The 24,093-nt window shown below is 42.7% G+C and overlaps 1 protein-coding gene across 9 annotated transcripts in view; it reads right to left on the minus strand.

The window, feature by feature from the left end:
- Positions 1 to 24,093, minus strand: part of fbrsl1 (fibrosin-like 1) — a 286,306-nt gene that overhangs the window by 180,964 nt on the left and 81,249 nt on the right. For all 9 annotated transcript variants that reach the window (XM_073465902.1, XM_073465901.1, XM_073465900.1 and 6 more), the window contains exon 2: positions 18,939 to 19,163. In XM_073465902.1, coding sequence (XP_073322003.1) covers positions 18,939 to 19,163 — 225 coding nt within the window. The remainder of the gene's footprint in view (positions 1 to 18,938; positions 19,164 to 24,093) is intronic.

Genomic DNA, 24,093 nt, shown 5'->3' on the forward strand with positions numbered 1-24,093 from the left:
AAGCCAATGACCAAAAAACCCAACATGCATGTTAAAAATAAGCCACAAAAGGAAAACACTAAAGCCAAGAATCCGGTTGTATTCTTTCAGACTTCCTGCCAAGGTCAGCGAGTTCTCCTCAAAGGGGAGCCACTTCCCCATTTTATGCCCAGCTGAGTTAAAACGGATATGTCGATGTGCAAGTATTTCTTCAGAACATCTTAAAACAAGCCGTTTTCTCTCAGGGCACCAGTGGGAGTTCCATATAGTAAAACATAGAAGATAGAAGGCAAAGCTAGCCTGAGGTTGAGCGTTGCCAGAGGGCTACAGCAACCACCTCCCCTTCACCAATAACTGCTGCTGCTAGGGTTGATCCCATTTCATTTTATTTTATTCCGCCCATCATGCATCAAAATGTCTCCCCGAGGTACCTCGGCTTTGAGCAGAGGCCTCCGTCTCTTTTTTGCTGGAAGGCCAAGTCTCTCCATCACACCACGAGTGCAGGAGTCAAGGTCTTCAACCCTCGGCCCTCAGCAGCCCTGCTCAGCTCAGCCAACCCCCCAGGCTGCCTGCTTGTCAGTCAGAAAAGCTTGCTGACTTTTTTAGTCTTTGGTTCAGGTCAGAAACCCGACATTGTTTTCCCATTCAGAGCTAGGCAGAAACATGACAGGTGTCCATGGAAACAACATTTGTGCAGATGTTTCCAGTTCTTTGAAGATTTCAGAGGATTTTTTTTAACAACTAAGGTCAGTTTTCCCCATGCTGCCATAGCTCTTGGGCAGAAAAGGGAGGATAGGAGCATGATTTAATCAAACAGAGGACAAATGTTGGATATTGATATGAAAAAAATGTATGTATTAACTATATATCACTAACTTTAAGCAGTGTAATAATGTATTAGACATAAATAAAGATGGGTTAATCAATGGTGATTTAGTGTATTTTAAACTATGCAAGACAGACAGTTCAGCAGAAAAGGCAGGAACAGAATACAAAATAAGCAATCTAATTCAGTGCACCACGTATGGCAGTGGTTGGGATCAATACATGTAAGATACATTAGTCAAGAACCTAAGGCAACTTTACCCATTCCAGAAGCATGATATGGAAATAATCATACCCCACGTTTTTGGTCGACTAGGGTTGTTACTGTACATGCTTCACTTCAAACAGAGAACATACGTTTTGAATATTGGTCAATTAATCAAACCTTCAAAAGAATTTAAGACTGTCTTTCAGTTTCAAGACCATCTTTCATCACCTATTATTTTTCCAGGAAATCCAACTCCTGCCTTGTCAAACTTTGATCCCACGGAGTGCGAGGCGTAGACTCTGAAAGCCTCTGACATGTTCTTTGATTCCTGCATTTGCTGTTTTTCATCTTATCTTCTTCATGTCATATTTATAGTAGCAGCTAGCATGCAGCCGTTTGTGGTTAACCTCTGCTGATGAATCTTGTCAAGTGTATTGTTCTTCTCTCCCGGCCCTGCTCTTTGAAGCAGTCTTTGGAGGCCTCCTCTCTGTTTGAGACCTGGGCAGCATCCAAGAGGGTTCTGTCAGAGATCTGTGTAGCCCAGCTCCAGTTTGGTGAGTTTCTGAGGTGGTGATGGGACCCTGAGTGATACTTGAGTCCCACAAGCCACTCCAGTTGTTGCTGCCGATGGTCCTGGCCAAGCCTGAGTAATGCTTTGGGGCTCCCAAATCATTTCCACTTGGAGCAGGAATGAACCCCAGCTACAATTGGATTCGTATGGCCTGGACGGCTGACAAGAATCCCTCTCATCATCTAGACGTATGGTGGCTCCCCCATCAGGCAGACGAATCTCTTGCTCTTTGTATTTATGACCAATAAAAGCTCAATAACTGATGTAATCAAAGAGCATGGATAAAGGGGCTGCACTGTAGCTGGAAAAGAAGATTGGACTGTTCCCCTGTAGAGATGTTATCACTGTAAGGCTCAGTAACCATGAACCTGTGATCTACTCCAACCCCGTGAGCAGGGATTTCAACTCCCTCACAGCAAAGAGAGGAATAAGGAGCATTAACTTTGTACAGGGGACTACACTACAGAAGGGGAATTGGAAGGAAGGAGGAGGAAAAGGGATGATATTCTTAGCACTGTCAGTGCTGCTGCACTCATAAAACCTTTGCTTTATCTCTCCCAACAATCAGTCTAATTATGTTCATTGGAGGAGTCCAATTAATCCTCCATTGTCAGCCGGTGGCTAAGTGTTTCTCTACCCCTCGCACTGCCACACACAGACACACTGGAATCTGCAATTAACACTACCCAAATTTATTTAGCGGCACTTGCCTCAGCTTCTGACTCCCTCCAATTATGCCTAATCAATTCCACTAGGTGGTGGCGGGGGAGCGGGGCACTGGGGAGGTCACTGTCATTTGCTGCGACAAACCCCTCTGCGCCACCCAAAGGCCAGACGTGTCAGTGAGGTTGTCATGTGGCAAGACACGCAAGCGATCCTCGCTGAATAGCTAACTAATATCCCAGCTGGCCCTGCCCACAGTGCCTTGTCTTGCTCTGTTTTGGTGTTAATTGAAAGACTTGCGATATGGACAAAAGGTGGCAACACTTGGCTTTAAAAGCCCCTCTGGACAAGCATGCAAGGACCTGGACAAGCCTGGACGCTTCCCTCATCTCCAGGCTGGTAATCGAATGACTGAACTATAAAAACTGCAACTAGTGCCCGACTGATTAATCTAGTCCTGTCTATTCCTTTAAATAAGTGTAAAGGGCTGCAGATAAACATGAAATCAAGAGAAAATGATCACATATAATGAGTTCTAACAATGGAAATATTTACAGTCAAGTCCATGAGTATGTTTCTTTAGGGAATTAATTTTTATGATATTAGACATCATCTCCAATTTGACACAATTTTATTAGTTTTGCAATCTGTTCTCTACTTGGTGGTGTTATTTCTGCCTAGACTGACTATGTATAGGGTGGACTAGAGCTGCAACTAATGATTATTTTCATTATCAATTTTTTACAATTTATTGATTTAGTCTATAAAATATTTTCGTCTATAAAATGTCAAACAAAAAAATCATCATTATTTCCTGGGGGCCCAAATTATTCATTCATTAAAAATGTTTGTTTTTTTTGTCTAACCACCAGTCCAAAGCCCAAAGACTCTTTATTTACTGTCAAAAATAATGAAAGCACAAAATCCATATATAAAGAGGCTGGGAACAACAAAATTTTGACATTTTTGCTTGCGAAATTAGTTACCACATACTCAAAGTATCAATAGAAAGTACTCTATATCCGATATCCAAATGTTTGGCAATTAATTTTCTTTTGATCACTTAATCAGTTAATCGCTTATCACTGCAGCTCCAGGGAGGACAGAAAAAAAGGATAAATTACAAAATGACCCAAGCTGAACTATCTAAAATATAGTATTCATTGCACAGCTGTTGTATTAGACTGTCGAGAGATTCTAGTTATTGTGCTCACCTCCTGTGTGGTACATACATGGCATGTGCTTCTGCATGTTTGGCGCGTATGGGTTAGCATATTGAGTGGCTGTATGTTCATGTCTCATGTGTCATCTGTATGTATGTATACAGGCACATTTCTGCAGTATGTCAATGTATGAAATTTTATGTGCCCACTCATGCTAACATTTCCACATTGTGTGTGTGTGTGAGTCTGCGTTTATTCACTGCTTGAAGCTCACAGGCAGGTCGGTCTCCCTCAAGATAGCTTTTTGCCCCAGCGCTGTCAAACCAAAGCCCCGCAGTGGGCACAGACACTGGGAAGGCAAGCCCACTGACTGGAATAACCATGTTACAAACCCGCCGTAAAACGCCACTAATATTTAATGCCTTGCTGTCAGGTCTGAAGGGCACAGGCACATGGAGAAACTGTGCAGCCAAGTGTGTGTTCCTCTGCAAGGCTCACTGAATCTGACTGTGAGCGGAGAGAAAATCTGAACAGTGTGTGTCTGTGTGTCTATGTGTGTGTTAAAAAAAACAATCTTGATTTGCCTGATACACAAACCTCATACCTGAACTTTTTCAGCTTGCAGCATTAATATTTTCACTGAGCAATGTCATCTCCTGCAGACACACCGCGATGCTTCCTCACCACAGAACTGCCGGCGGCAAGTCCCTTACTAATCCACGGGGTGTATCAGGTGGAGGAGGAGGCATCACCGGACCTGATAACATCGCAATGTCTCTGGCAGGATAAGGTTGAAGAGGCACCTAGTGGGTGAGGCCAGGCTAATGGCAGTGGATATCAGATCATGGCCTGTCACTGTATAAACCCTGGGCTTGTGTAATCCTCCAATAATAGACACATTTAGAACCAAGGATGCTGGCGAAACTGTCAACATGGCAGCCATTGTGAATCTAATGAAAATCAATGTCAGAGGTGACATTTGTGTGTATGAGGTGTCTGTGTTTATGTGTGTATGCATGTGAGATATATACTTACCGTTTAATTCTCTGTGTGCATCCATATCTATATGCATGTGTGGAACTTTATTTGTGAAAGAATGTAGGTCTACGTGTGTGTGTGTGCATCACGTCATACGACGATGTTTGTGTATGTGTGTCTACAAGTGTTGGGCGCGTGGGGGGGGGCACTAAGAATAGAATGCTCCTCTTGACCCAAGCGCCTTACTGTGGTAATTCTCCAGTGTAGCGTATTACTTTCACGCCGACAGCAGTTTAAGCACGGAGCCCCCTGCACCGGTGCAGTCCAAACACAGACACCTTGGGATGCCTTCCACTTAAAACAAGCAGTTGGAGCGCATTAACATTTCAAGGTATTATTTCAAACGTGGGGGAAATTGCTGCTGAATATTTCATGCGCTCCAGTACGAGTCGTGTGTATCCCTCTGTGTCTGCGGCAGTGTCGGAGGTCGGGGGTTGGCAGTTTGGGGGATGTTGGTGAAGACTTGCGGTGGCCGACCTGGGCACCCGAAGCGTGATTGGTGTGTACCGTGCTGCTCTACATCAGTGTCAGAGGGGACTCCGCTTTGAAGAGCAATTATACTACCATTACCAGCTCATTAATTAAACTGAGAGCGACCAGGCTAATTCAGCCTTGTGACCCTGCAGAATGTGCTCACGGCTCGCTGCACTGCTCAGATATTATCCAATCAGTATTGTAACGACGCACTGCTAATTGGTGATGTTGTTATGTCTACGGCTCGGTGTCACAGCTCTGGTCTGGCCTTTGACTTCAATCACAAGTCACGCCTTCCAATTACTCTCTGATGTTTCCCACTGTGCACTATCTAATACGTGTGAGTTAATACAGTACTTTTGAAAGATTCTTTGTGTCTAATTCTGAGTCATTTGGTTCTCAAAGGAGGTCTAGCAAACAAAAGTTTCATTTCAAAATGAATAATCTAGCCTTTGAAATGTGACACCTGCTACTACACACAAAGTAAAAATAAAATGTATTACTAGAGAGATTACATAAGATAACCATATCTGAATAGCTTAGACACACTAATTGCTGAGCCTGACATTAAGTAGATAAGATACTAGATTAATAACTGTGCTCGCCTACTAAGTGAACCTGTGACTTCAGACTGAACATACTGATCGTTCACACCCATATGCGCTGAGAGTTCCTCCCCTCAGGGCCTCGGGACGAACCCTGACCCTCTTCTCTCCAAAGGGTCGACCACGAGAAGCGTACCCCCGTCTGGATCCAGTTCCTTGGGGACTGCTAGGGGGCGTGTCAACCCCCAATCTGCCACTTCAACCCCCCCGCCTTAGGGTGTACATGCTCTATTGTGCAAAAGCAATCATTCTTACCCCCACCCTCCTCCACCTCCCCTCTCTTTGTTTTGCAAATGTCCTCTCCCACATCATTTTACATACACACTCCAACCACTGAGCTCTGGGGACTGTCCAGGAAGTAATTGTGGCTTTTGTGCAAGTAGCCCCCCCCGTCCTCTTCTTCCTCAAAGGAGCCGCACCCCCTTGTCAGCTGTCATCATATAACTGCCTGCAGACCCAGGGGCCTAATGACAGGATCTATAGTACATGAAAACACAATTATAGCCCTTGGTTCAATTGCTACTGTGTGAATGGCCTTTAAAAGAGGAAAAAAGAAACCAAACACATGCTGCCTGCTCCAAGGCATATAAGTCTGAACAATATCCCCTAAATCACAACCCATTAAAATGCACAGAGCCTCATTCTGAGTCTGAACATTTTAGGCACACCCTGTTAAAGCGACTCTCCCTACATGATATGCTAATTATAGGACGTGCTTGACGCAAGGAGATTTCTGACTGATATGGATACATTTGACCTTGTGTAGCGGTGCGCCTTGCTGTTTTAATGAGCTAATATGAGCGACGGCGCTGGCATATACAACCCACACATGAGTCTCAGTGTTCCAGCAGCATTTCATTATCTCTGACGACGTTGTTTTCATGGCAATATTTTGAAGCCACATTAAGCATCCATTACAAGACGCTGCAGGAAACATGTTGATGGAACCTGCAAAAGATCCACCGCCTGGGCTCAGTATTGCAAACCCAGACATACTTTACATTAGGCAGTCAAAATGGCAGAAGAGGAGAGGAGAGGGCTCCCAGCATCTTTTTCAAATGGGAACAGTGACCCCCAATGGACGATGTGATGCAATTGAAAAGGGTTAACACAGCATAGTCTACCACGTCCTCGTGTATATGGGTGCAGTGCCTCTGTAATGCAGCAGGGGTCAGTGTTGTATCACGGTAAAAGTGAACACAGTGAGAAAGAAGAGGAAAGCTGTGGCTGCAAAAATCACATCTGTCTCAGTGACACCACTAATCCCATTTAATCCATCTGAGTTAATGTCCAGCTTTGCTAGTCGCCAACCCCCCCACCCCCCGCAGGCACAGGGCTATGAAAACAGGGGCAGGGGCCTCGGAAGATCCCATTAATGTAGTGACCCAAACAGGTTAAAGTGGCAAAGATGACACTTAGACACTTAAACATACAGACGCTGCCAAGTAGGCAACACTTCATCACAGCCACGCAGGGCTGCACTCTTACACACACACAGACACACACTCACACACACAGACACACAATAATTCACACAAAAAGCTTGATAAAAACACGACACTACTACATACTGTATATACACCATGTGCATGTACACACAAACCCCACTGAAGAGCACACACAGATACTCGAGAAGCATGTAGATGAGATACACCATACTTCAAACCCAGCAACAATTAAATGAAATCTAATTAAATAGGTGCTAATTAAAGCACTAATTAACTAAAACAAATTGATAGAATTGTGACAAGAGGAGAATGAGGCATTTGTAAATGACAGTGGAGAACAATACGAGCGGAGCGTAGCGGCAGCCCGCTGCAGGAACACATCACGATACAGGCTGGCCTCTCTATTGTCTTACCCCGTCTCAGGCCTGTCAAAACACACAGGCCTCCAAACAAAAGAGCTCTCACGACTACAGGAGGCTTCTCTGTTTAGTAAAGGCTCAGGGACTGCCACCCACTTCCATTCTACCTAACAAACACCAGATCCCTTCGTCCTTAAAGCCTCCCATGTAACACGGCACCGCACTCCAAGCGGCTGTCGGCCTCCGGACACAGAGCTGGCCAGGAAACCTGACCCTTGACAGTGCTGAGTTACAGTCATGCTTCTAGGGTTGAACTAATATGTGATTTTGAAGGGTGAAACAATTATTTTGTATACATGCTATAACATTTCTCTGATATTCAGTATAAGTCAAATAGGTACAAGAATTCAGTGTGTTCCCAGATTTTTATTTTCCTTGAAATTTGTGATAATCAGTGAAACAGCAGACACAGTTAACTCACACAGATGAAATTTGTGACTCAGCATGTCTATTTAATGCTTGAATAAAATACTGTGACGGATTGTTTCTGATGTGTTTGCATTTTAGTAAATGTCCCACTGCAACAGTGATTCAAACACACTGCATGGAAGCTTTCACATTTGCAGACACCTGCTGCCCCTTTGGTGTTTCCAGGCCAGATTTCTCCGGTACACAGGATGTACTAAACAACATCAGAGTGACAAACGAGGAAACACGACACCCACAGAAGGTTCATCGAAAAATATACACAGGAAAAATGATGTCAACTTCTCTTTTCAAAAATGTCACATTGCTCAAGAACTACAAACAACAAACAAACTCTGATCTTAAAATCTAAAATGAGACATATCAGCTATTTTTATCAGGTGGGAACCTTCACCACATCACAGGTGTGTGACACTAACAATCTAATATCTCACTTTCATTTATTCACTAAAAGGCCAATATCAGCTGACTTCTTCTTCATATCGGTCTGAAGTGACATGAAAGGCAGCACAGTCTGAGAACCTGGGCTGAGTAACCTCATTTCACACACTTTGTTCTCTGTTTCCCAGAACTGTGGTGTTCAGTGTCTGTCAAAGGTTGTCTGATTCAAGGCGACAGTGTGCTTCCTCTGACACCTCAAGTAGGACGCAGATTCGGAAAGGACTTTCTTGTTGATGCAGGTGTACTGAGTGCACATGTGCACTTCCTCACACACACAGTTCAGCTTCATAACCCTCTGTGATCTCCTTTCTTGTTTACACCTGTTTAAGACCTTTGTGATTGGCCTGTTTGATAAAAGCGCTTCACAATAAATCTGACTTCACATGACTTACTGCTCATGACAGAAGGCTGTTACAGGAGGAATATGACTCCACACACGCAGGAGATTTCCTCGCACACACATTTCTGAACTGCTCCCTAAACATTACTGTAATATAAACCTCGATGATACTGTAAATCATAAACCAGGAGGTGTAATAAAGTGTCTCTCCCTGCTGTCTGCTCTAGTTAAACATCTACCAGGGGCAATACATCTGTTGCTATAGCTACAGATTCTCCAGTAGATGCAGAAGCGGAACATGATGTAGCCTGGGAGGTCCCACTTTAATAAATTACATAAAAAAAGAAAGTCATCACAACTAGCCAGCAACCAGGCGCAGAGAAATAATGTCCTGACAAATTTATTATGGCTAACAGTTGCCTCCTGAGTCCAAAACCTAATGACTGCACTGAAAAAAAACTCTGCACCCCGATGTTACTACAAAATTAAAAATCGCTCTCCAATAACGCTCTTACCTCGCATGGCAACATCAGATGGCACACAGTATGTCCAAGAGGAGTTTCTCCTTGCCTCTGCTACCTAGTCCAATCCCAGCATGCAATAGCCCCAGCTCCGACAGAGCATGACTTTAGATCCCTGCTAATTTAATGTTCCCAGACCTAATTGTCCCCAGAGTGGTTGCTCTGAAGGAGCCCTGCTGTATCTCAATGACTATGGCTTGTTAAAAGTGATGGGATGTGTGTGTGTGTGTGTCTGTATGGATCTGCAGTACAGCAACCCGGCCAAGCACCTTACATGGCCTGACATTAATCACTGTGCACTGTCCCATGCAATATTCACCTGGCTAAGCACAGCGGGCACAGGGGTTGTCTGGGTTCGGCCGTTCTTTGTCATTCTCTTCCCTTTATTTCCAGTTCTATTTCCGTCTCTCTCTGCTGTCTGAGGTGCTTTGGGGCTGAGGCTGTAGCCGTTGGGTGTGGAGAGGTGATGGATCTTCAGGAGAAATCCTGAGAGGGCTAAATCTTCCTGGAGGTAATTTTAGTGGTGTTCCTATTGAATTCTTGTTAGTAGGTCCGCACCATATAAGGAAAGTCTGCGATTACATTGTTCAACATTGAAGATAATTGATCATTTAACAGGAATATCTGCCATCTCTGAGTTTACATCTGTGTCCAGTGCAGACTGGGACCCAGTTCAACTCCACACCGTCCCCTGGGATTGGAGCAGTGGACACAAAATCCTTCTACGCCCTCCCCCACCTCCACTTCAACACCGGTGGGACTGTTCCCTCATCCTTTCCCAGCCTTCCCCTGGCATGCCTGGCAAAGTCAACACCAGCAGCCTCAGTGGAAACCCATGGGAACAAGTTTGGCTCCTCACACTAAATTCACTGTGGTCAGCCCGTCCGCTGAGCAAAAATAGATGGCATTTAGGAAACTTACAAACATACACAGGGAAAGGTACGCACTCCCAGACACTTATTCATATAGGAAAATTATCTCAGGGAAATAAAAGTCTACTGACCTTGTTAACAAAAATCTGATACGTGACAGTTTTACCCACAGCATTTCATGTGCAGAGTTCCATTTTCTGTTTCTTCACTTATTATTATCTGTGGGAAGTTTACTTCACTTGGATTTTAGTCTGTTTTTAATTCCATTCATCGAGAATCCTCCAACAACTAGATTACAAAAACTGCTGTTGCTCAACAACTTGAGCATGTGGTTTCACAATGCATTTCATGTAAAAAAAAAAAAAAAAAAAAGAGCCCTGTGTGTAAGCCAAAAATAAATAGAGCAGTGCTATTACTGCAACATTTATAACAGAGACACATTACATCTACACTGAACATTCTCTGTCTCATCTCTGCTCCAATTAACTGGCTTTACTGTTCTCTACTGGGAAAATAAGACTCTCTTATTTATGCCTTTTTAATGCTACTATGTTATATGCTGTGCTGGAGACTAGAGAATCAGATGTTCTCGGTCAGCTATTGAAGTTAATGAAGTCAAAAGTGACTCATTTCAGACATGCCTAATTTGTAGTTTTACTCTACTTTCATCTAAAAAGTGGCCTTTAATTTGAGTCATGATTCACGCTGGTTTGGTAAAACCACATTAGAGACAGAATATGGTGTGGAGAAGGTTGCTGGCATGGCTTGGAGGCACAGAAGGGTGACCAAATAGGTTAACAACCTGAATCAATGAGTAGAGAAACATTACTATTACGCTGTCGAGACATTTCGCTGGCATGGCTTGGATCCACTTGTCCCCTTTGAGGGAAGGGTCACAGCAAATCAATATGAAGTCATTCTGAGTCACCACCTTTATCCTATGATCATTTCTATCAGTTCTATCCTGACGACCCAATCGCCAGAGTAGGTGTTGGCAAAGTATGTTTCAGCAAACCACAGATAAATTCAAACTTTACGACTCTTTATGTTGCAACAAAGTTTAAGTTCAATTTTCAATTTTTCTCTCGTCACAATGCTGTGCTAATGGCCCGGTTAGATTTAAGCACAAAAAACACTTGTATGGGGTTAGGAAAGGATCATGGTTTTCTTAGTTTCAAGTGGTTTAATGGACACGTAGGGGGAAAAAGGTTGCATAATCTATGACCTCTAGCTAAAATTAGATTAGTTTTTTTAAAATTACTAGAACATAGTACTGAAATGAAAGCCTGCACTAACTGTAGTCAATGCTAATGCACTACGCTTAGCTATTCTGTGGGTTTCATGGTGCTTAATAACTCAATACTAGAAAGCCCATATTAAAATTAAAAAAATGACTCTACTCAACAGGCAGTGATCATATTCCATCTACCAGCTGGAACTAGTACGCAAGACAACTAATATCTCCAGGGAATTTCTACTGTCAGCAATCAATTTATCATAGTGTGTCTGTGTGAGTGTAATATTTTTAAATCTGAGACTTTTCATATTGTCATTTATCTCTCTTGCGCAGGCTCGTGGGTGTTTACCTGCTAACTTGTCTTTGATGTGGTGAGGACAATTACCCACCATGTGATCATGCATACATGTTGGAGTTACAAGCAGCTAACTAATTGATCTGTCAAGGTCTATTACAAGTCACGCTCCTCCACTCATCTGTCTTTTTTCGCTCTGCACACACATGCGATGTGCCCGCAGACACCTCTGCAGCACACCTCATTATCCACTCATCTAATAATGCTCTTTGTTAAATTGCAGTGTTAACCTGAGTAACAGGAGTAAAGGCCTTTTCTATCATGTTACCACTTACAAGCTTTCCAACCCAATAATTACATCAAGGTTTTCATATTTTAGGGCTGATATAAGTGCAACAGTAGATAGTGTTTCAGTTCCTCCATCAACCACAACATTATGCGCAGATAATAGTCATGCAAGCTAAATGTGTAAGCCTTCGGGAGAATAGGTGGAACAAATATTTTTTTATCAGATGGAGGAAAAAATAAATCAAATATGTTGCCTAAATACACAAATTCAATGTGGTAATACTGTTAAGTTGTTTTAATATATCCAGGTAAATCCGGCATTGCAACAAGAAACTGGACATTTTTCTCTTAAAATAGGTAAATGTTACTAAATTGCAATCGTGGAGAGGATTGACCTTGATCTCCAGTTTAAATGGGCTGAAAGCAGCGTTAGCCAGGACAGATAATGTCTGCCGGGCCTCTCCTGAGCCGAGCTGCTACCGCTCAGGGTCGCTGCTCCCCAGATAACACCCAGTCCACCGTTATCAGCCATCCTGATCACCCGCCCGTTACCGCTGCCCCACTGCCGATGGGCAGTGATGCTCTTGCGTCTATCGCAGCTCTTAGGCTGCCCCTGAACTATGGTCCAGTGCACTGCTAATGCCCTGGCTAATCTGATCTGTCTCCACCTGGCTTACTGCTTATAAACACACCTAGATATGAAGAAGGGGAGGTAATCCTGAAGCAGCTACAGTCAGTACGACAGGGGCATGCAGGATGGCTGGCATCGTGACCACGGCCTGGCCTGATAGTGAGGAGTTTGCCTGAGAGGGGGGGGGGGGGGGGGGGGGGGGGGGGGGGTTGGAATAATAGAGTAGAGTGTCCAGAGATGTTTTCCTGTATGACATTGTTAGTAGGGTGTGTGTGCACCACAGGGTAAAGCAATGCACTAATGGACAGGAATGGTGATGTGATGTGTATGTAGCTATCAGTGTGTTGCTTGAGCGAGTCAGCATTATGTGTTATTCATGATGCCCATTTGAAGCATATTGAAGGTCAAAGCCTTGTTGGTGCTTGCTGGGTATCTTACAGCAGGGAGTGACCAATAAAAACAACAGCACAGGTCAGATTGCTGTATTGGTTTATGGATATTAGCCGTGAAGGGATAGTTTGGTTTTTTTTTAAGTGGGTTTGTGTGAGGTACATGCAGCCCTTTCCAACAGGGATCTGATGCCATTATATTACTCTCTCTGATGGTTAGTTGGAGGGTTGTTTTAAAGACTTAGTTTGGATTCCCTGAAGTCACATAATAACACAAGCATTCTTACAGATTGAGGCAGCAGTAGACCAACTCCTCCTGTGTTCTGAGGAGTAAAATGAGTATTTTTGTCAATGTAGTCTGGTGGCTTTGGAGAAAGCGGTATAGTGGCTTCAGTTCCCTGTCAAACAGGGCATTCTAACAGTAAGGAAAATGAGTAAAAATATTCTAAATATTCTGTAAACTTAAAATGATATTGTTTTAGTCGGTGGTGAAAGCCATCTACTGTAGGAAGCACACTGACTATGGATAACTACCTCATTCAAAAAAACTTGGACCCATATCTTAAATAGAATTAATACAATGTCATTAACGAGGTGATATTTACCTAATTTTCTTGTTTTGACAATGGTTTGCACTGCGTGTATGTGTTGGTTCTGAAGCTGACTGATTAAAGGAGCTCTCTTTCGGTGACTTTGGTCATGCGATGAACTGATAATGACTGATCCTTTAAGGGGGGACTAACACATTTAAAAAAAATTCACAAGTATGAATTTTAAGTGGTAGGTTGCTGGATCCACCATGCCAAAAATAATAATCAAATGGAACTTTGTTTCATTCTTGGCACATGCAAATAACTGGCACAAACTGTTGGACCCAGTTCAAACAGTGTAAGTACTGGCCTTCAAAAACAGCTCCCAATAACAATGCATGAATGCTGACGGCTGAAAGTGTGACTGATCGAAGAACAAGAAAACAGTTCTTAGACCTTGGTGTGCACACACCATGCTCGACCATTCCTGAGGTCCTGTTGAGTCCTCTAATTAGATCAAGTGCTGCAACCCTGTGACAAACTCTGCTCTGACACTGCAGTATCTGTCCTCCGGCAAGCTTCTGGCACCCCGGGGTGCCTTGAGGAGATCGACACATCACCTCACCTATGGATCACAGTGTGTGACGTACACTAGGGAAGCCTGCCCTGACAGGAGAGACAGTGGAATAGAAAGAAATATGGATAAGGAAAACTAAGCTGGACACTTCGAGGGCAGCCTAAATGACAAAGTAGGAAATGCTCCGAGTGTACTTGAGCTGATGTGGAGGGAGCATCCTAAAAGTAAACATGCCGATCAGTGCGTTCTATCAATAGGATCTGACATAACGTGTAAACATCTGCTTTAAAGCCCAGATGGCTGCTCTGTGCTGCCCTTTTCCCACAGTTATGTGTGTGCACATCCATCTGCTTACTGCGTGTTGGATGAAAGGATCCACAGTTTCTCCTCGTGGATGTATGTAAGAGCAAATGTGAACATGGTATTGTTATGTTTAGTTGCCAACAAAGACAACTGTGAATACTAAACAACCACATGACTGTGATAGAATCCGCGGGCGCAGTTGCCAAGGACGTTTTCCGTGGCAGATAAAATCCACAAAGGGCTCCTCATCGAAGTCCCATCCATCTGGTAGCGGATGTGTTTTATATGCACGGGATCCCATCTATCAGAGATTTAAAGCGCATGAAAACATCACAGGGGTTGAGGATAAAGTAAGAATAGATAACGTTATCTATTGCTGTCTCTTCTGCTCTAACAGAGTCACTCCAGAGTCACCACAATAAAACGGAGCTTTGAATTCAAACTTTTACTGCTCCTGTGATCACTGTAAACCGCACTGGGAGATAGGGCAACAATTGCTTGATAGCTGCAGGATGTATGGAGCAACCTAGACTCATAAAAACACCAAAAGAAACCTGGAAACAGGACTCCCAAACCGTGAATCTATCACATAACACATTAACTAGAGGAAATGTGCCTATATTTGTATGGATAAACCGGAATAAAGACAATCTGAGGTGTTCATATGCTCCCACCAAGGTTTTCATGGGGCAGCGTAGCCCACAGGCTCTGCAGATGTTGGTCATGCAGTAATGCAACTCTTCCTGCAACAATAAAAAGCTCATATGAAATGAAAGAGATAAAAGCCACTCTTAAAATAAAATAAACCAACAGTAGTTTGACTGGGATAACTGAGGAAATGACTTATGGAAGCAGGATCAAAAGCAGTGGGAGTGGACAGGCGTGATCTCAATGAACAGGCCAGCTCATACACCAACTGTACTTCTTACTAAGTCAGAGAAGATCCAGGGTTTATCTAAAGGTGCGGATCTACTGTTTCATATTTCATAGTGTTATCTATAATTAATTAGTTGTGCAACATGATCATGTCAGCAGTCTCATCTGCACTGTGATTATGACAGGAAACGGGTGTTTCCCACAGCATGTGAACACAACATAATTGTTAGCTCTCAAAACAGTAATAATGTAGCTGGGAAAAGGCGGGCTTTGATTCTCAGCTTGCAGAGAACTTAACACCAGAGCAGGTTAAAAGATACCTCAGCTGCTTGTTTTCAGACAATGAGACAGTCAAACATTGCTTCAGCCAGACAAAAAGATTAAAGTAAGCAACTGCTAAAAGAAAAAAAGAAAGGATTGGAAAGTTTAGAAGTTAAGCAAGAGCAACAGAGAACCACCAGGGTGATGTTAACCAGCAGTACTTTATGGATCAGGGAGATGTCTCTCCAGTTATCTACGGATCACAGGACTGAGGTGGTTTTTAGAGGACTTTGGAAAATACATGAGGTCAATGTGCCTTAACCAGTCCAGTGAGCCACGGATAAATTCTTCCTCTAAGCTGCTGCAAGGTGCTGAACAGACATTCATTACAATGGTTCACTGACACATAAGGCTGTGCTGATAAAGACCATGTGCACAGTCATTTCTGGGGTGAGGGTGCACTTCAAAAAAATAAATGTCAAATCAGGGACAAAATAAACTATATATTCTGTATTACTCATAATATACTCAGATTTGACTGATGGTAGTAAAACACACAGCATTCTGGAGGTAGGTGCATTGGTTGATGTTCCTCCAAAGCATTATTTGGTTAGGAGCCTAAAAAAATGAAAATAAAAAAAATGTTTCAGCTTCAGTTCTCCTGTGGGTTTTGAGCCCCTTTCATAATCTTAATCTGTTTGTGAGCATGAGTAGTAAATCTCCAGATGAAGCTACTGTAAAACACGGAAGTCAGTTTCAGTTTCCGCGTGATAGCAGCAGCTTGTTGAGTTATGATCTGGACTGGAATGTAGATCGGGTTCAGTAATTGCAGCCTACTGCACTTACGCTCTGGATAACAGCATCAACTAAATACATAATTTCTAACCGTCTCTTAGCAAACTAAATATCACAGCCAAACTCATTTTCAGCCATGTTAACTTCCTCAGGAAATCTTATCTAAGAGAGATATTTTTGTCTGTGGAGGAGGCCCCCAGGCTACATAGCCTCATTATTTAGTTTGGCTTCCTGACTACATTTCCCCTCTTATCCTCAACAGCACTATGGTGGATCTTGGCCTCGGACAGGAGCATAAAAACATCCGCCCATTTAAACAAACTGTTAACACACGATGGGCTATCTCCCTGGGACAGACTCAGAGTCTGTGGGCTCAGCAGTGTGCTTGAAGCCGGGGATATTGGCAGTCCTTTATCTGCATAAACAAACAGAGAGCCACTTCTGTAGTCATGAAGGAAAACAAGAATAGGGTGGCAGGGTAAACCCACCTGAAGGCAGCATACACACTATTTATTTATGAGACACACGCGTTTGGGAGGACCAGGGCTCATTGTGGCTCATGTATACGAGTCATATGTGTCGCCCTTCTAAAAGCTGTTTGACTGATTCTGTGCAATTCTTCCCCCATGATACTGTTTTAACTTGTCTGATTGCCTCTTTTGTTTCAGCAAGTGAATTTCACAGAACACTACAATCTCAAACAAACAAGTACAAATCTCCCATGGTGCACCTACAGTACAGTCTTTATGAGCCAATCTGTCCCAAACTACTGTTCTGTCCTCACTTGCGTTCTAGCTTTTCTGTTGTACTGCAGTAACCAAAGCTTTTGCTGAATTCCATTCAAATTGCTCTTCCTTAAAAAATACATTTGCAAATGGAAAAGTACAGCCATCCACCCAGTGTCAAAAAGTGCTTACATGATAACTTGAGTTTTTTTTTTTGTTAAAGGTGGAAACGAACTTGGTCATGAAAACTGTCAAGACGTGGCTACATGTGACAACATCTAATCTTTTCGTTTCACATATTCATCATGCCTCATGAGTTGATTTTCCTTAAAATCAGAAAAAAACATTCAACATTAATTTGACATGTTAAATATCAGATTTACACTGGCTCACAGGATTTAACATTGATTTCACTTCTCTCTCTCTCTCTCTACTTAGGAAACATACCTAAGGAAGTGGATATCAAAGACGAATATCAACTAAAATCCTCATGGTAGCAAGTAAGAAGGAAGAGCCTCCCATCATGAAACAATGGATAGATATTGTAAACACGTACAGTATGGAGTTAAGGTTGCTTCCAGGCATCCAGTCAAGTTGTTATCCCTGAGCTATGGCACTGAATATAATGAATCATTTTTTGCAGAACATTATGTCACAGAGACATTCATCATTAGACATTTGTGTAAGAAAAAGTGTCATATTCCTCATATTAATTGATGAGTAATCAATGAATATGAAAAACATGTGATTTGTGAGGTTACAGCGACCTTGACCTTTGACTACCAAATTCGAATCACTTCATCCTTGAGTCCACGTGGACTTTTGTGCCAAATTTGAAGAAATTTCCTCGAGGCTGTTTTGAGATATCATGTTCACAAGAATAGGACAGATGGACAACTCGAAAACATAATGCCTCTGGCCATGGCTATTGCTGGAGGCATGAAAAGGAGAAGAGTGTTGGGCTAAATGGGTTTGTGAAGAGTCTGACAACTGAAACTAGGGTAAATGTATTTGTGAAACAAAAGTGAATGTAGATGAAAGTCTACCCACTTTGTAACTAACAACTCGTGTTACTCATTGTATAATTTTTCAAGAAAACACATAAGGGAAATACAGATTCTTATGATCCCCTATGACTAACGACTAAATAAGGGATGTTAAGAGATACTTGTGCTGTAGTCTCACACTTACACATCCAGCAAGTACTGTAACTGCTGTAGAGGAAATAAAATCCCCATGTGGACATTATCATCACTACTGACACAGAAGTCAACATGCAAAAGATAAGTGATAGCTATTGGCACCAACTCAAATACAGTGAGATAAACCCATCGAACTTTAGACAGCTGCAGGAGAAAGGAAACTCATGCCACAGTCATCAAAAACCACAAACGGAGAGACATCTCTACAAACCACAAAAGGACCTGCTGACAAAACCTCGAACTGATGAGGATTCTGAACAAACCCACAGTCCTTTGTGACAATGACCTGGCAGTTACAAAAATGAAAATCACCTAAATGTAAACATAATAACACACTTCCAAAAATGAGTCAAAGGGTCGACAGCTCTAACTGGGCTCAAACTCCTCACAACCAGCAGATACTGCTCACAAAAGAAGTGAGCATTTGAAGAAAAATGATTTTATCCAGTGCTGAACAGTGAGATGTGATTTGATGGTGTACTGATAGAGAGGACTGAAGTGATAACCTCAGCACTCTGGCACAAAGTCCCTGCTGACACGAGAATAAGTCACATCAGACATACAGCAGGTGTAAGGCTCTGTCCACACTGCTCACCTCTCAGTGATTAAAGTGAATGTGGACCAGCCGTCAGATGGATAGATATATATTTAGAGAACAGACTGCTTCTGAGTTTAAGAGCAAACACAACAAAGAAGTGGAATCAGATGCCACCTAAGCAGCTGATTGGCTCCTCTGACATTCATGGCATAAGCAGACATAGCAGACATCGCTTTCATCTGCTAATATCTGACGTTCATTTTAAAAAGAAAAACACTATGGAAACGGACACACTGACCATTTTGTTCTTCTTGGAGTAAGTCTTCTTCAGCAGCCTCTCGTTCATCCTCTCCTGCTCCCGCTGGGCGTGATGGAGGAAGCCGTTCTCCAGGGGATCCACCACTGGCTGGACATTCTCCTCTTCCTCCTCCACCTCCTCGTCGTCCTTCTTCTGCCGCTTCGCCACCTTTTTCTCCTTCCACCGCTCCTTCTTCTCCTGTACCTTCACAACTCCTGTCTTCTTCTGCAGGGTGGAGAAGAAAGCTCATTAGAAATCTAGACACTAAAAATAATAACGTATGCCCGTAAGGGGAGATACAAATGGAGAGCTGCATCCAGATGTACAGTGGAGTGGTTCAAATAAAACATTGTAAAAGTTATTAAAAGTCAATAATAACAGAAACAAAATAATTGGAAATCACCAAGGCAGTGTTGCACACAGCCAATAAATGCACTTGTTTTTAAAAAAGACAAATTTGATTTAGTTAAGAGACACACACACTACTCAATGCTAGACTGACAAGGTCTGTTTTTACTGTCTCAAGGATTCTGTTAAAATCCTTGACTCATTCGTACACCAGGTGATGACAAGTCTATGAAAAAGGACACTTCAAACAGGAACAGAGCAGACAGATATCTAGATGGATAGACAAAGTGTTGGGAGATGGATGTGTAAAAGAATGGAGGGAGGGTGTGCCGCAGCTGGCAAACAGTCAAGCGCGCAGCCCCTTTCACTGCTGGCTTACACAAAGCAAGCAAACACTCGAGCAGAGAGCGGCGACGCTCACTCTCTCTCCCTCTAAAGTCATCTTTAATCCTGTCAACAGCAGAACAATGCCTTACTGGAGCCCATAATCACTTTATGGCTCAGATATAATGAGCTTATGATATGAAGTGCTGCTTTAACACACACTGGAGAAAATACAGTTGCTCTACACTTACACTATGACCAAGCAATTTCCCACTTTAACTAATCATTCCTTTCATGCTTCGGTTACGGCCTGTATGGAATTGGTGTTTGTTTATTAATATTCAAACACCATTTGCGACTGTCTGGGGTCTTAGTCGATGGTTTTTCTTTGCCCCCATCCCCAGCTCACTTCCTGACCAATATTTCACAGACAAAAATGGAATTAGGCTACTACTACTCGTCACTGGTGTTCGCTTCATTTCAGCTGCTGCGATCCACTAAGCTGGTGCTGTCAGTGAAGTGCACAAAATACTAATATTTATCCTCCAGTGCCCATAATTCCCTGCGCTCTGACACACAATGTAGCCCTATGCAGTGTGCATGTCATATTACAGTTATCTCAATTACCAGTTTCCTACTTGTAAATGCAGTTTATGTCTCCATCCCAGTTGCAATAACATCAAGCCACATCAATGAGTGGATGATTCGATTGAAAATGAATAAATCACCAACTATTTTAATAATTGATTATTTGTTTCAATAATTTTTCTACCAAAAATGTCAAACAGTTGCTGGTTCCAGCTTCTTAAAAGTCAGAATTTACTATTTTTCTTTGTCATTAATGATGATAATGAAGAGTCTTTGGGTTTTGTACAGTTGTTTGGACGACAGAAGCAATTTGATGATGTGAGTTTGGCTCTGGGAAATTGTGATCAGCTTTTTTTCACAATTTGTCAACATTTTGTAAACAAATCAATCAGCAGATTAAGTAGCTAGTGAACTATTGGCACCAACTCAAATACAGTGAGATAAACCCATCAAACTTTAGACAGCAGCAAGAGAAAGGAAGCTCGTGCCAAAGTCATCTAAAACCACAACGTGAGAGACATCAGAAGATTAAGTAGCTAGTGAACCCCAATAAAAATGATCCAATAACTTACATCTAACTTGGTACTAAACAACACTAAAGTGCCTACACAGGTGTGACCAGTGACGTTAATGATGGCTCCATTCTATTAAGTGTCCCAGTAAGCCATGACAATGAGTGAGCCCTGGAACTAGCTCACCTTAATGGAATGCAATTAATAATTATTAATTCCACTTGTGCTTTTCCTGCTTTGACAAGTCAAAATGTCTGCTGTGAAGAGGTCTATTAGTAATTAAACGTACTGATGTACTGTTTTGTCAGCTTTACATTTTGGCAGTAGAACTGCTTTGTGTACATGTTATTATTCTATGAAAAGATCTGTGTGTCTGATATACACCACTTAAAAAGATGTGCCACAATGAAAACTATAGCATGGCTAATTGATCATTTGGCACATTTTTCACATACTGTATATAAGCTAATATTTGTGACTTTTATTTTGGTAGTGTTTACAACACGACTCGCTGCCACCATCTGTGTTTTCCACTGATGTGAAAGCTCAGTGGCGCAGTGGTTAGTAATGTTGCCTCACAGCAAGACCGTCCTTCATACAAATCCAGCTGGGGGCGGGCCTGTGCTTGTGTGGGTTTCCTCCGGGTCCACCGGTTTCCCCCACAATCAAAAAACATGTACATTAGGTTAATCCAGTCAGTGGCCTTGACCAAGGCACTGGCTAAGATCTGGAGTTGGTCCCAGATGCATACGCTGCCCACTGCTCCTTCAGGCTGGGTTAAATGCAAAGTATAAGGTTCTCTGTTACATGATATGTGATATCAAATAAAGATTTTTCTTCTTCATTCTTCTTCTTCTTCATTCGTAAACATGGGAATCTTTTCTAATGCTACCTTCCATCCATCTTCCCATCTTATACTACACGACATAAACATGAACATTAGTCACAGAGTTGAGGTCAAATTGCGCTCTAGATGCACAGGCAGTGTGGGTAAAGTTGAGGACATGGCTAACACGTCATGGTGAAGAGGCACACAAATTGATGCACATGCACATCTGCCAGCCTGTTAGAAACACTGCTGCCAGCCAGCCTGCCTGTACGCCTGCCTGCCTGTGTGTCTAGTGATTGAACTGTATCCTCCTCCTGGGCTTCTGCTGCCTCTTATTTCCAGATCTCATCAGGCCCGAGTGGAGCTGGTGACTTGCTGCTGCTTGGTAAAGCCTGTCGGTGGAGATCACCGCGTGTCTGAATGGCACAGGACGACACTGCTTGAAGCTGCGTGGAGTTCAAGGCCGAGGGCTGCTAGTTCACGTTTCAACATCTGTTCACAGCCGGCAGCACCCAGCCCGACTGCAGCCAGCTCAGCGCTCCATATGAATAATCAAATTATTGGCTCCGAGGGTGGGAGGTTAGCAGATGGCTAGCGCATTAGCCCCATAACTGCTAATGAATGACACCTTCCGTGACGAAAGGTGTTCATGTGTCAGGCACTGAATAAAAACTGGCGATAGAAAGGAGGAAGGTTTTCACCAAATGTTAATTTAAGAGGGCAAAGATCTGGAAATCACCCACACACACAAACACCTCCATTACAATTTTCTAGTCCAGGAGTCTTTGCATACATTATGTTGTGCTACACTGAACATATTTGTAGCTGAATAGGGTCCTTTTTGTTACTTGTTGGGACAAGCCTCCTAGGAGAAGCTGTTGGGAAGCACGTTTTTTTAAGTTATGAGATTGGCTGAAATGCAATTTTAGAAGAGAGTGTAGATTTACCGTAGACTCCAACTCGATTCTTGTGTCTCAAGTTGCTAATGTGACTGCAAACAATTACTGGCCAGACGTTTGGCCTTGATATCCATTATCCAGATACCCGTTGGCTACACTGGAATCCTGAACCATTGGCTGTTGCTCCGGAGGCTAAACTGTCTTGAGACGGTAGCCTACGGGTTCAAGGGTTGTACTACAGTCCTGCTCACCATTATTGGCACCCCTTCATTTTTTGCATAACCTCTACAGTATCGTCAGAAATAAATGGAAATGTACCAAATTTATATCATCAGGATCTTTTAATTGGAGGTCCAAAGTAATTTAACAAAGAAAATTGTTTTTTCAACTTACATATTGTAATTTCAAAGAAGAAACAGAAAAAAACAGCATGTGCAGCAATAATGGCACCCCTCTTTAATATCTGGTTGCACACCCTTTGGCAGTGATGACAGCCTCCAAACGTTTCTTATACGCTTCTATAAGCTTCTTGCACTTCTCAGCTGGTATTTTCTCCCACTCTGTCTTTGCAAATTGTTCAAGCTCTTGAACGTTTGCAGGTTTCTTTTCCCCAATGGCAGATTTCAGTTCATACCAAAGATTTTCAATCGGATTGAGATCAGGACTCATGGCTGGCCATTTTAAAACAGTCCATTTTTTCCTTTTCAACCATTCCTGCGTGCTTTTGGATGTGTGCTTTGGGTCTTTATCTTGCTGGAGGACCCATGATCTTCGACTCAAACCAAGTTTTCTTACACTGGGTAGGACATTTCGCTCTAAAATCTCTTGATAATTCTCTGATTTCATGATTCCTGTGATACGGTCAAGGCCTCCAGTACCAGATGCAGCAAAGCAGCCCCACAGCATTATGGATCCTCCACCATGCTTAACTGTTGGTAGGGTGTTCTTTTCCTTGTAGGCTTCATTGCGTCGTCTATAAAAAAACTGTTGGTGTGCATTGCCAAAAAGCTCTATTTTTGTTTCATCTGTCCACAGAACATTTTCCCAGAAGGATTGTGGTTTGTCCAGGTACTCTTTGGCAAAGATTAGTTGTTCCTTTTTATGTCTTTTCCTCAGCAGTGATGTCTTCCTTGGCCTTCGCCCATGAAGCCCTGTTTGGTTTAGTGTGCGGCGTATGGTACTTGTTGAAACCATGACTCCAGACTGTTCCAGGTTGGCCTTCAGGTCTTTGGATGTTTGACGTGGTGTTTTTTCCACCATTCGCACCAACTTTCGAAGACTTCTCTCATCAATTTTTCTCTTCCCCCCACGCCCAGGGAGGTTCTTGACAGTTCCATGCTTGGCAAACTTCTTAATAACATTACGCACTGTTGAAACAGGGACACCAAGGTCTTTGGAGATGGCCTTATACCCTTTGGAGGTCTTGTGTTTGCCAATTATCGCACTTCTGATGTCCTCAGACAGCTCCTTTGTCTTCACCATTGTGACAAAGGAACAAGGGATAACAGATGGCTTTTTAAAACAGGGAAGTCATCATTCATTGGCTAATTCATGTCACATGGGCACAGACAATTTATCATAGGTGATTTCTCATTTGTGAACACAATGTGTTTCCATACTGATTTACAGCAAAGGGTGCCAATACCAGTGACACA

This window comes from Pagrus major, chromosome 5 (assembly GCF_040436345.1).
Source record: "Pagrus major chromosome 5, Pma_NU_1.0".
In the NCBI taxonomy this organism is placed as follows: domain Eukaryota; kingdom Metazoa; phylum Chordata; class Actinopteri; order Spariformes; family Sparidae; genus Pagrus; species Pagrus major.